At 42.9% G+C, this 13,933-nt stretch overlaps 1 protein-coding gene across 2 annotated transcripts in view; it reads right to left on the bottom strand.

Annotated features, from left to right (window-relative positions):
* Positions 1-13,933, bottom strand: part of ezrb (ezrin b) — a 57,920-nt gene that overhangs the window by 30,477 nt on the left and 13,510 nt on the right. For both annotated transcript variants that reach the window (XM_071369620.1, XM_071369621.1), the window contains exons 4-8: positions 4,907-5,002; positions 2,736-2,858; positions 2,459-2,610; positions 1,886-1,969; positions 1,529-1,675 (exon numbers count right to left, since the gene is read on the bottom strand). In XM_071369620.1, the coding sequence (XP_071225721.1) occupies positions 1,529-1,675; positions 1,886-1,969; positions 2,459-2,610; positions 2,736-2,858; positions 4,907-5,002 (602 nt within the window). The remainder of the gene's footprint in view (positions 1-1,528; positions 1,676-1,885; positions 1,970-2,458; positions 2,611-2,735; positions 2,859-4,906; positions 5,003-13,933) is intronic.

Here is a 13,933-nt window from a genome sequence, read left to right as displayed (position 1 = left end):
GAAGTTCATCAAAGGTAAGGAAACATTTATCATGTATTTTCTGGTTTCTGTTGAGTCCAACATGGCGGCTAATTTGGCTATTGTTCTGAGCTCCGTCTCAGATTATTGCATGGTTTATTTTTCCGTAAAGTTTTTTTGAAATCTGACACAGTGGTTGCATTAAAACATTACCTTTAGTGACCTCAACGGGAACAAGTAGTTAAAACATTACCTTTAGTGACCTCAACGGGAACAAGTAGTTAAAACATTACCTTTAGTGACCTCAACGGGAACAAGTAGTTAACACATTACCTTTAGTGACCTCAACGGGAACAAGTAGTTAAAACATTACCTTTAGTGACCTCAACGGGAACAAGTAGTTAACACATTACCTTTAGTGACCTCACCGGGAACAAGTAGTTAACACATTACCTTTAGTGACCTCACCGGGAACAAGTAGTTAAAACATTACCTTTAGTGACCTCACCGGGAACAAGTAGTTAAAACATTACCTTTAGTGACCTCAACGGGAACAAGTAGTTAAAACATTACCTTTAGTGACCTCAACGGGAACAAGTAGTTAAAACATTACCTTTAGTGACCTCACCGGGAACAAGTAGTTAAAACATTACCTTTAGTGACCTCACCGGGAACAAGTAGTTAACACATTACCTTTAGTGACCTCACCGGGAACAAGTAGTTAACACATTACCTTTAGTGACCTCACCGGGAACAAGTAGTTAAAACATTACCTTTAGTGACCTCACCGGGAACAAGTAGTTAAAACATTACCTTTAGTGACCTCACCGGGAACAAGTAGTTAAAACATTACCTTTAGTGACCTCACCGGGAACAAGTAGTTAAAACATAATCACGCAGTTACCGCATGTGTCGCTCAAGCAATCTCGTAAAATATCATACTTTTGAGCTTCAACAAAGTGTTTGGTGGATCGCAGATTCACAGATCAATCTTGGGTAGGAAGACACAGTAAAAGCTCATCAAAAAATAGAGAGAGTGGAAGGGAATAGAGTTATGGTAAATGGCTGGTGAGAATAATCTTCATTGGTACTGATTAAGTAAAGACGTGGGTTAACCTGTACGGCTCCAATAGTCAAATCCATTGGAATTAGGCTTCAATGTCTGACACAGAACTGTGGCTAAGGCCGGAAAACACACCGGTATCATTGACAAGCAGAACCAGAATGGGTAGATAGGCTACATTACTTTAGACCTGGGTTCAAATAGTATTTAAAATCTTTCAGATGTGTTTGATTGAGCTTGTCTGGCTCAAAGGAAGCAATGGGATAGACCCAGAAGTGTAAACCTTTCCCAACTGGCACACCAGGCATTATCAAGCAAACCCTAATCAAGTTTTTCATGAATTGACCCCCTAGTGGTCAGTTCAGAGAGGGAACATGGGTGGTGTCCAGTAGGGAATAAACGTTTTGAAACTGGGAGGGACTACCTGGACATTTAAATGTTTCTTTGCAAAACATTTTGCTACGGTGTGACCTACTGAACAGGACCCTGGAGGCGGTTGTTTCTTACTTGTCCTCCTTCTCGTAGATGTTGAGTCCCAGGGCGTCTACTCCCAGCCACAGCTCGGTCCCCTTCTTGTTCTTGATGTCAAAGTAGTTGACTCCGTACATCTCCAGGTCCTGGGCAATCTTCAGGTACTCCAGCATGGCATCCTCCCTGCACAATCAAACATGACCAAATGAAGGAACGGTTTGGAATTGATTTGACTCCACACACACAACGCTGCTGTACTATTCATTCAACTGCTCTACAAGAAACTATTCACTCTGCTTTTTGAGGTACAGCAAATAATGCAATTGACCTGTTTCCTTATGACAGGCATACCAACATAGAGACTCATACAAACCAAAACAGAAAGGAACTCACTTGAGCATTCCACGGTGTTCCTCATGCCACACCTGGATCCTCTCCTCCCACTGCTCCCTGGACAGCTTGTGCTGCTCAAGAACCCTACAGAGGAGGAGGAGGAGAAAGAGGAGGAAAAGGAGGAGGAAGAAGAAGAAGGGTGAGGTTCAGAAGAGGGGGTAAACAGAGAGTACACTGAATAAAGGGTACTCATGTTATGATCAATATATGGATTTCTTTGTGTCTATGTATGTATGTGAACACAAAACTTCATCCTGTTCCATTTTATAACAGCAGCACACTGAGCTATTGTCTAGTATCTGTACTCCTGGCTTCCTATGTTCGATACTAGCATACCACTTAGAATGCACCCCCAATACATTGATATAAATGAAGCAAGGAGTGTGCTTCATGCTACTGTGCTATTGGAAAAGAGCTCTCGGATGTGTCCTAAATGGCACCCTATTCCCTATGTAATGCACAACTTTTGACCAGAGTCCTATGGTGCACTTTTTTTGACCAGGGCCTGGATAGGGAATTGGGTGCCATTTGGGACGCAGCCCTAGTGTGGGCTGGGAGTGGATCGACACTCACCGCTGGGGCAGCAGACGGTCTGAGGTGAGGTAGCCGGGCCGGTGGAGGTCCCGGGTATAGTCTCCGAACTTGGCCTGGACAGAGTAGGAGGCCAGCAGCACGGCCGTCTCCGGGGGACAGTACACCTCATCGCTCAGGATGCCCTCCTTCACCTGGACACACACACACACATACACACGCTTAAAAACATTGTTTGTATCAGCAATGAAGCATTGTGGGTACAAAGAATAGTATGACAGTGTGTGTGCGTGTATGTGTGTGTGCCTGCGTGTGTTACCTGCATGAAGAACAGCTTCTGGGTGATGTCCTGGATGAGCTCCTCAGACACATCCTCGGGGAAGAACTTGGCGCGGAACTTGAACTGCAGCGGGTTCTCCTTCTTGACGTCCTGGGAAGACACCTGGTTGGAGAGAGACGATTGATTGATCATTGATTGATGCATGTCCTTCAAGAATTATCTGCGTCCCAAATTGCACCCTGTTCTCTATATAGTGCACTACTTTTGACCAGAGCCCTGTAGTGCACTACTATAAGGGAATAGGGTGCCATTTGGGATGTAGCCCTATGTCTACTCGTTTCATGAGTAGCAAATAATGATGGGATTGGATCAACTTTATTGTTCCCGGAGGGTTAAATTGTCTTGGACGCACGGTGCTGCATTAAAAAAATGCACTGTTATATTCCTCTTTAAAAAAGGGATGTGTAAAATGCATGGTACTGATAAACTTGAATGATCCTCTGTAACGTTGTTTGTTTACTGGCATTGGTCTCTTCTTCTGTGTTGGCTCCAAAACAGGAACCAAAAGGTATTGATGAGGAGAATGGGAAGCGAATGGGGTGGCTGTGTGAAGAATGGTGGGCGAATGGGGTGGCTGTGTGAAGAATGGGGTGGCTGTGTGAAACCACTGGAATGTTCCTAAGTAACTAAGTAAAGTTACTCTACTACCCCTATAACCATTTATACACCTTTCACTGTAAACTAAGTAAAGTTACTCTACTACCCCTATAACCATTTATACACCTTTTACTGTAAACTAAGTAAAGTTACTCTACTACCCCTATAACCATTTATATACCTTTCACTGTAAACTAAGTAAAGTTACTCTACTACCCCTATAACCATTTATACACCTTTCACTGTAAACTAAGTAAAGTTACTCTACTACCCCTATAACCATTTATACACCTTTCACTATAAACTAAGTAAAGTTACTATACTACCCCTATAACCACTTATACCCCTTTCACTGTAAACTAAGTAAAGTTACTATACTACCCCTATAACCCTTTTGCTTTAAACTAAGTAACGTTACTTTACTACCCCTATAACATCACTATATTTACACTAATGCTAATAGTCTAGTCTAGCTCCTCACATTGTGCTGTAATGCTAATATAGCAAAAGGAAATAGTTTACTATCCGTGCAATATAAATCAGCCAAAACCAGATACTGTAAGGTGGGGTTGGTGGGTTTGTGTGACCTCTGATGTGATAACCTGAGCCATTTGATACATACAGTACATATCCTGTATATACAGCTCTGATGTGATAACCAGAGCCATTTGATACATACAGTACATATCCTGTATATACAGCTGTGGTGGTAACCAGCTGACCGATTTGGAAATTCTCACATTGACACAGGCTCAACTCAATTCCACAAACACAGGTGGAGGTGTTTTAGCTATAATGTAACTAAACTGTAGATATACTGTAGCTATACCGTCGCTATACTGTCAGCACAGAGTCTACATGGTCTACAAATGAATGAAGCCAGAGCAGTGTGAGATTTCTGTTTGCTCAGGAACAACAGCAAGAGTGAAGTAGAACTAGTATTTTAGTTTCTAGCAGTTCACTAAGAGTTCACACTACCAACTGCACAGGAATTTCATTGGAGTGGATTCACTGGAAATTGCTTGCGTCACAAATGGCACCCTATTCCCTATAGAGTGCACTACTTTTGACCAGAGCCCCGTGGGGATCCTTATGGGCCCTGGTCAAAAGTAGTGCACTAAATAGGGAATAGGGTGCCATTTGACAGAGTCCCTGAAAGGATATGAAAATAAAAGAAGAGAGATTAAGAATTAGCCACCGGCCTGCACAGGAGTGAGAGAGGGTGGCCATTGGCCAGCCGCAATGCTTTATGTGAATTCAATAATGCAATGAGTGAGTGGCTACTGATTGATTGAGTGAGTGAGTGGTAAGCAAATGTAGTGTGGAGTGATTTGACCCCGCCTTTAAAAGAATGTGCTCTTTTTGTATGGCCTATTTTATTTTGTTTACCATAGAATGGTTATGCCAAAAAAATTGCAGGAGTCCAGCGGTTTAAGAATACAGCGGGAAATGGTTTGAGAATGCCTGAGCAGATATGAACAAATATTTGTACAGTACTACATCAGGCAAAATACAGGGGACTTGTAACATTGTCAGTCCTAGATTAACCTTACCTTTTTGTCAAGCTTCAGCCAGGTGAGGTATCCTTTACCGTCCACATACTGAAGACCAGAGTACCAGACTTCCCTCAAGCCGATGGTCTTCACCACCTGTGAACGAGAAAGAGACAGTACCATGAATCAACACTGTCAGTAAGCCAGTTACTAGAGACAAACTGTACCTACCAAACACAAAAACTAGGATACACTGTGAAGGCAGGAACCTGACTTGAGATCTGAACACTTCTTGATAATTGCATAAATCATGCATTGATGTCAATGGAAGATTTGAGTGAAAACTCAAGTTACATGCACAGATCTCCAGGCCTAAATTAATGGATATCAGTAAACAATGTATAGTACCTATATATATTAAATCCACTAGCTTACACAACTGCCACACAGCAGTAGTATATACAGTACTGGTCAAAAGTTTGGACACACCTACTCCAAGGGTTTTTCTTTATTTGGACTATTTTCTACATTGTACAATAATAGTGAAGACATCAAAACTATGAAATGACACATATGGAATCATGTAGTAACCAAAAAAAGTGTTAAATCTAAATATATTTAACATTTGAGATTCTTCAAAGTAGCCACCCTTTGCACACTCCTGGCATTCTCTCAACCAGCTGCATGAGTTAGTCACCTGGAATTAATTTAAATTAACAGGTGTGCCTTGTTAAAAGTTAATTTGTGGAATTTCTTTCCTTCTTGATGCGTTTGAGAAAATAATTTGTGTTGTGACAAGGTAGGGGTGGTATACAGAAGATAACCCTATTTGGTAAAAGACGAAGTCCATATTATGGCAAGAACAGCTCAAATAAGCAAAGAGAAATGACAATTCATCATTACTTTAAGACACGAAGGTCAGTCAATCCGGAACATTTCAAGAACTTTGAAAGTTTCTTCAAGTGCAGTCGCAAAAACCATCAAGGGCTATGATGAAACTGGCTCTCATGAGGACCACCACAGGAAAGGAAGACCCAGAGTTACCTCTGCTGCAGAGGATAAGTTCATTAGAGTTAACTGCACCTCAGATTGCAGTCCAAATAAATGCTTCACAGAGTTCAAGTAACAGACACATCTCAACATCAACTGTTTAGAGGAGACTGTGTGAAATCAGGCCTTCATGGTCGAATTGCTGCAAAGAAACCACTACTAAAGGAAACCAATAATAAGAAGAGACTTGCTTGTGCCAAGAAACACGAGCAATGGACATAAGACCAGTGGAAATCTGTCCTTTGGTTCCAACCGCCGTGTCTTTGTGAGACGCAGAGTAGGTGAACGGATAATCTCTGCATGTGTGGTTCCCACCGTAAAGCATGGAGGAGGAGGTGTGACGGTGCTTTGCTGGTGACACCGTCTGTGATTTATTTAGAATTTAAGGCACACTTAACCAGCATGGCTACCACAGCATTCTGCAGCGATACACCCTTCCCATCTGGTTTGCACTTAGTGGGATTATCATTTGTTTTTCAACAGGACAATGACCCAACACACCTCCAGGCTGTGTAAGGGCTATTTTGCCAAGAAGGAGAGTGATGGAGTGCTGCATCAGATGACCTGGCCTCCACAATCACCCGACCTCAACCCAATTGAGATGGTTTGGGATGAGTTGGACCGCAGAGTGAAGGAAAAGCAGCCAACAAGTGCTCAGCATATGTGGGAACTCCTTCAAGACTGTTGGAAATGCATTCCAGGTGAAGCTGTGTGTGTTATTTCATAGTTTTGATGTCTTCACTATTATTCTACAATGTAGAAAATAATAAAAAAATATAGAAAAACCCTTGAATTAGTACGTGTCTCCAAACGGGACTGGTACTGTACATCCAAGAACATCTTGGAATACAAAACTTGCTTTTATCACCAAACCACATTCATTTTCACAGAGATGCGGTAACATTTGGGAAAGAATTCAACCGAAACCACTCAAACCATCATTCATTCAAGTAATTTGTGTAAAATAAACTAGATTGTACCACCAGTGCTGCATGATCACAAGCAGAGCATAGCGTCTTGTATAAACAGGCCTTTGAGCCCTGTGGCATTATGTTGGCATGGCCCGGAACGCCTGCCCTTAAAATGACATACTCAGGTACCAGGCTTAATCTAACCAGGCCTCATAGGATTACACTTTTCCCAGCCCCGGACATACGGGTTGGCTCCTTCTAGCCTGGAGCCAGATCCGCTTGTGCTGTCTTGCCAACTCCTGTTGGTTCCAGATCCGTTTGTGCTATCTTGCCAACTCCTATTGGTCCCAGATCTGTTTCTTATGTTTTGCCAACTCGTATTGGTCCTATATCTGATTGTGCTGTCTTGCCAGAGTTGGTAAAACAGCACAAACAGATCTGGGACCAGGCTAGGTTCCTTCTCCACAGGAGACTTTGACTGGAAAAAGCAGTAAGTGCAGATCAAATCTGCACTGACTAAAAGCAGCGAGTAGCTAGCCACAACAACGTCATATATTTCCAGTTGTTGTGCTTCAATCTATAGCTAGAGGACTCCTGATATCTCCAGGACTGAGAAGTACATTTTTATCCTAATCTGTTGTCTAGTACTGCCTTTTTTCTAGCTAGTGCCATCTACTTTAAATGTTGTCTGTCTACCCAGTAGCCTACTTGGTGTGTGAACTGTTGGCTGCTCATAACTTGCAGCTGATTCTTGAGCATCTGGTTGTCGCAGTTCATCAGGTTGTCGCGGTGGTGGCACAGGGATACTCATTTCTCTTAAGTGGAAATTTTCTCCCTCACTCACCCTGTCCATCTCCTCATTTGCTTTACATGCTGTCACTGTCACTTGTCCACTCAAGCTTAACATTGTTGCCATCTACTGCCCACCAGGTAACCATCAAGTTCCTCAATGAGCTTGACACCTTGATAATCTAATTTCCTGACAATGGCTCACCACTCATTGTACTGGGCGACTTCAGCCTCCTGGCGTCTGCCTCCGATTCATTTCTTTCCACCTCTTTCTTTCCACTCATTTCCTCTTTTGACATCACCCTTTCCCAGTCCCCTCCCACTCACAAGGCAGGCAATGCGCTTGACCTCATCTTTACTAGATGCTGTTTGCCTACTAATCTCACTGCAACCCCCTTACAGGTCTTTGATCACTACTTTGTTTCCTTTTCAGTTTCCCTCTCCTCCAACCCTACCAACTCATCCCCTACCCAGATGGTCACCCGCCATCGCAATATTCATTCTCTCTCTCTACCATCTCCTCTTCTATCCAATCATCTCGCTCTAAATCCTTCTCTATCCTGTCTCCTGATTCTGCCTCTTCGACCTTACTCTCCTCCCTTTCCACATCCTTTGACTCACACTGCCCCCTTTCCCCCCGGCTGGCTCAGCCCTTCCCTCCTGCTCCGTGGCTGAGTGACTCATTGCAAGCTTAAAGAACAGTGCTACAGGCAGCTGTGCGAAAATGGAGGAGAACTAAACTTACGCATGACCTATCATCCTTTCACTCCCTCCTCCCTACCTTCTCTTCCTCTGTATCCTCTGCTAAAGCTACGTTCTATTTTTACTAATGACCTGGCACTGGCATTAAACAAAGCCTGTCTGTCTATGTATGCTGATGATTCAACCCTATATGTGTCAGCAACCACAGCAAGTGAAATCACTGCAACCCTAAACACAGAGTTGCAGTCAGTTTTAGAATGGGTGGCCAGTAATAAACTAGTCCTGAACATCTCTAAAACTAAGAGCATTGTATTTGGTACAAATCATTCCCTAAATCCTGGACCTCAACTGAATCTGATAATGAATAATGTGGCTGTTGAGCAAGTTGTCATGGTCAAAACATATTGATTCAATGGTTGTGAAGATGGGGAGAGGTCTGTCCATGATAAAGAGATGCTCTGCTTTTTTGACACCACACTCCACAAAGCAAGTCCTGCAGGCTCTAGTTTTATCTTATCTTGATTATTGCCCAGTCTTATGGTTAAGTGCTGCAAAGAAGGACCTAGAAAAACTGCAGCTGGCCCAGAACAGAGCGGCACATCTTGCTCTTCCCTGTAATCAGAAGGCTAATATCAATAATATGCATGGCAGTTTCTCTTGGTTAAATGTAGAGGAGAGACTGACTGCATCACTTCTTGTTTTTATAAGAAACAATGTGTTCCAAATAGTTTGTAGAGTCAACTTACACACAGCTCTGACACACACACTTAACCCAGCAGACATGCCACCAGGGGTCTTTTCACAGTCCCCAAATCCAGAACAAATTCAAGAAAACTTACAGTACTATATAGAGCCATGATTGCATGGACATCCCATCTCAGATTGCTCAAGGGAACAACAAACTTGGTTTCAAAAAACAGATAAAGCAACACCTCTCCCCTATTTGACCTAGATAGTTTGTGTACATACTCATATGTAGGCTATGTCGGATGTTTTAAATGTATGTAGTTCTGTCCTTGAGCTGTTGTTGTGTATTAATGTTCTGTATTATGCCATGTTTTGTGTGGACCCCAGGAAGAGTAGCTGCTGCTTTTGCATTTTATCACTAAATTTCAAGCTTCTGCATCTAACCCTAGGAAACTCTTTTCCACCTTCTCCTCCCTCCTTAATCGTTCACCCCTCCCCCTCCCTCCTTCCTCTCTGAGGACGACTTTGTTAACCACTTTGAAAAAAAGGTTGACGACATCCGCTCCTCATTCAATTAGCCTATTGAGTCCACTGGTCCCACTCACACATAACTACCCTACGCCTTGACCTCATTCTCCCCTCGCTCTCCAGTTGAAATTCTGTGACAAGTGAGGTCCGGCCGCCTGACAACCTGCCCGCTTGACTCCAAACCCCCCTCCCTTCTCCAGCCAGCTCTGGAGACCTTTTCCCATTCCTCACTTCCCTCATCAAATCATCCTCGACCACTGGCTGCATCCCCTCTGACTTCAAAATGGCTAGAGACTCTCCCCTCCTCAAAAACCAACACTCTCACTCTGACTGGTATCCCTTATTTATTATCTTTCCAAAACACTTGAGCGTACTGTCTTTGACCAACTCTCTCGCCATCTCTCTCAGAATGATCTTCTTGACCCTAACCAGTCAGGCTTCAAGACAGGTCACTCAACCGAGACTGCGCTACTCTGTGTCACGAAGGCTGTCCTCACTGCCAAAGCTGACTCATCGCCTCTGTTCTCATCCACCTAGATCCATCCGCTGCCTTCCGCACCATGAAGCATCAGATTCTCCTCTCCACCCTCTCAGGGCTGGACGTCTCAAGCATTGCATACTCTTGAACTGCATCCTACCAATATTTTATCTTCTTTTTGCAACAAAAAAAGTTACGTTAGTGTGTAGTTCCAGTAGTTAGCTACACCACTAGATGTCAAAAAAGTAAATAACTACTGAAAACACCACAAAGATCTGAATTTAGTTCAACTGCCACCAAGCTACAGCAAAATGTAATTAAATTACTACATATAGTTCACTACTGGTCTACTACACTGGTCTACTCCCCAACACTATGCCTCTATTGTTTGACTTCTGAGGAACCCTAATAGTGAATGACTAGTGTGTACTGTCTGCATGACTGGCTTCTTTACAACACATTGGAACATTAGGAAATGATGGGCTGGGAATTGCCAGGGACCTCACGAACCAGTATTATTATGATACTTAGGTGCCGATACGATATGTATTGCAATTCTCACGATTATATATGTATTGCAATTCTCACGATTATATATGTATTGCAATTCGATACTATCATTTTATTGCGATTCAGTGTCACAAACATATTGCTCACCATATGTTTGCTGCAGCAGAGGGACAAGAGAGAGCCATGAGAAAAAGAGTTTTGATCAGCCATGATAAAAATAGTTTTGATCAGCCATGAGAAAAAGAGTTTTGATCAGCCATGAGAAAAAGAGTTTTGATCAGCCATGAGAAAAAGAGTTTTGATCAGTCATGAGAAAAAGAGTTTTGATCAGTCATGAGAAAAAGAGTTTTGATCAGTCATGAGAAAAAGAGTTTTGATCAGCCATGAGAAAAAGAGTTTTGATCAGTCATGAGAAAAAGAGTTTTGATCAGTCATGAGAAAAAGAGTTTTGATCAGTCATGAGAAAAAGAGTTTTGATCAGTCATGAGAAAAAGAGTTTTGATCAGTCATGAGAAAAAGAGTTTTGATCAGCCATGAGAAAAAGAGTTTTGATCAGTCATGAGAAAAAGAGTTTTGATCAGTCATGAGAAAAAGAGTTTTGATCAGTCATGAGAAAAAGAGTTTTGATCAGTCATGAGAAAAAGAGTTTTGATCAGTCATGAGAAAAAGAGTTTTGATCAGTCACGAGAAAAAGAGTTTTGATCAGTCACGAGAAAAATAGTTTTGATCAGCTATGAGAAAAAGAGTTTTGATCAGTCATGAGAAAATGGTTTTGATCAGTCATGAGAAAAATAGTTTTGATCAGCCATGAGAAAAATAGTTTTGATCAGCCATGAGAAACATTTTTTGATCAGTCATGAGAAAAAGAGTTTTGATCAGCCATGAGAAAACGAGTTTTGATCAGTCATGGAAATAAAAGTGCTAAAAACTAATTGGCTCACCATTTAAAAAGAAGAAGGAGAACAAGCTATGAAGGAAAAATAGTGGAGTTTTGGTGCAGGTACAGCCAACTAGCACAAAAATAATATTACGCTATTGTCAAAATGATAAGATAACATATATCGTAAAAGATTATACCCTGATATGTAACTATATCGATTTTATTCTACCATTAATCAGAGATTAGTGTAGAGAGAGGGAAGAGTAGTCAATTACAGATCTGGGAAATCACTTGTTGCTGTAAAGAGAGGTGCTCTTTTCCGCTGACCTCCAGGTTTTTAAATTATTTTTCAATATGACTGCAATATGTATATATGTATAGGCTGAAATGGCACTCTATTCCCTATAAGGTGCATTACTTCTGGTCAAAAAGAGTGCACTTTATAGTGTGTCAAATTGGGAGAAACCCTATGGGTAGGTTTCCCAGACACACAATAAGTCTACCCCTAGACTAAAAAGCGCTTCCAATGAAGAATTTCCATTGAGAATGATTTTTAGTTCAGGACTAGGGTTATTCCATGTCCGGGAAACGGTACCTTTAAGTTATATATTATGGTGTATGGAGAGTCTATAGACCAGACATTTCAATTAGGATGAGAAACTCTCACCAGTCGCCAGGCCATGTTCTGTTTGTGCCGCTGCCAGATTCCCCACCCAATCATCATGTGGGGTGCTTAGCTGGCTGGGTGAAGCAGCTTGAGTGAACACCACACACACACGGCACTCCGGCCAAACCCATTCCTATCCGATAAGCAGTGGCCAAGGTTAACATAAAATCAAGCGCCCAGCACTTACTTAGCTGCCACCTAATACGGATCTGGGCTAACGTGCCAGGGTTGCAGGAGATGAATGACTTTGGTTCAGGTTAAGTTTTTTCTCTCCAAATTGTATTTTAGCACAACAAGCACTGACTGGTCAGGCCTGAAATGAGAGAGTGCCTCTGACTGCGTTGTCTCCCCTGGAATGAAAGTCCTGAGGGTTTTAGGAGACAAACAGCCCCTTTCATAGGTCTTTGGGACCGGGAACCACACAGAGAGGAGGGAGGGAGAGAGAGAGAGGCTATTGATGAGTCATCTAAATGAAGGAGTCCTTTTCCCCAGGGGGATAAGGTACAGGGGTTCTGGTACAACTAGAGGCCTTTGTCTGTCTGCAAAAGCAGAACATGTCTGTCTAGGGATGGGTCAAACACATTTTTATCAAATAATAATAGTACCTGTATTAAAGACAAAACCCCACCGTGTGTACTGGAATGAACTAATCAACATTCCAAGAGTTAAAAGGCTGCAAAGTACTTGACCAAAGAGTTATAAACTGGGTGTGCCACTCACTGCCAGGCCACTTCCATCAGCCAATCATTAAACAGCTCTAAGACAAACATTTGCAGTTGAATCAATGAAGCTCAAACTGCAGATTACATGTTAGCTGTTCTCACCCAACACAAAAGACCTAGGCTAGTTTAGTCCAACAATGGATCCAAGATTCGTGACATGCAGGACATCGAAACATTCTCTCATTCTTTATCTTTGGGGCGCAGATCATTGTTAAATATGCAGTATTATTCAAAGGATTAAAGATGTATAATATACACCATCTACATCCTGTATATAAAACTGGAGGGGAAAAAACTATTGAGAAGCAGCTTGAACCACCTCTGGACAACTTTTGAGAATCCCCCACTCTGCATCACATGCAGTCTGAACAGTGAGACAGGGGCACAAATGCCACACCTTGCACGGTCACTCCAGTCAAACTTCCAAGTGAACATTTCTCTCAGCAGTGTTTATGAGGGCAAAAGCCCAGAGAGAGAGTCATCTGTTTAGGTGGCCTGTCCTGAATGTATACATTCACAGTATCTAAGAAAAACTGTGGGGAAAAAGGCTTTAAGCAGTTCTATGGAGAATCAAAGTGAGTGTGTTGAAGAGGTAGGACTGAGGCAGCAGGGCTGCACGTCAATGGTCCTATGATCAGGGCCCACCACAGAGAGGAGGATATGATCAGGGCCCACCACAGAGAGGAGGATATGATCAGGGCCCACCACAGAGAGGAGGATATGATCAGGGCCCACCACAGAGAAGGATATGATCAGGGCCCACCACAGAGAGGAGGATATGATCAGGGCCCACCACAGAGAGGAGGATATGATCAGGGCCCACCACAGAGAGGAGGATATGATCAGGGCCCACCACAGAGAGGAGGATAAGATCAGGGCCCACCACAGAGAGGAGGATATGATCAGGGCCCACCACAGAGAGGAGGATATGATCAGGGCCCACCACAGAGAGGAGGATATGATCAGGGCCCACCACAGAGAGGAGGATAAGATCAGGGCCCACCACAGAGAGGAGAATATGATCAGGGCCCACCACAGAGAAGGATATGATCAGGGCCCACCACAGAGAGGAGGATATGATCAGGGCCCACCACAGAGAGGAGGATATGATCAGGGCCCACCACAGAGAAGAGGATAAGATCAGGGCCCACCACAGAGAGGAG

Source organism: Salvelinus alpinus, chromosome 27, assembly GCF_045679555.1.
Source record: "Salvelinus alpinus chromosome 27, SLU_Salpinus.1, whole genome shotgun sequence".
Classification (NCBI taxonomy): domain Eukaryota; kingdom Metazoa; phylum Chordata; class Actinopteri; order Salmoniformes; family Salmonidae; genus Salvelinus; species Salvelinus alpinus.
Note: the sequence above shows the minus strand (reverse complement) of the source record. Positions and strands in the feature narration are given on the sequence as shown.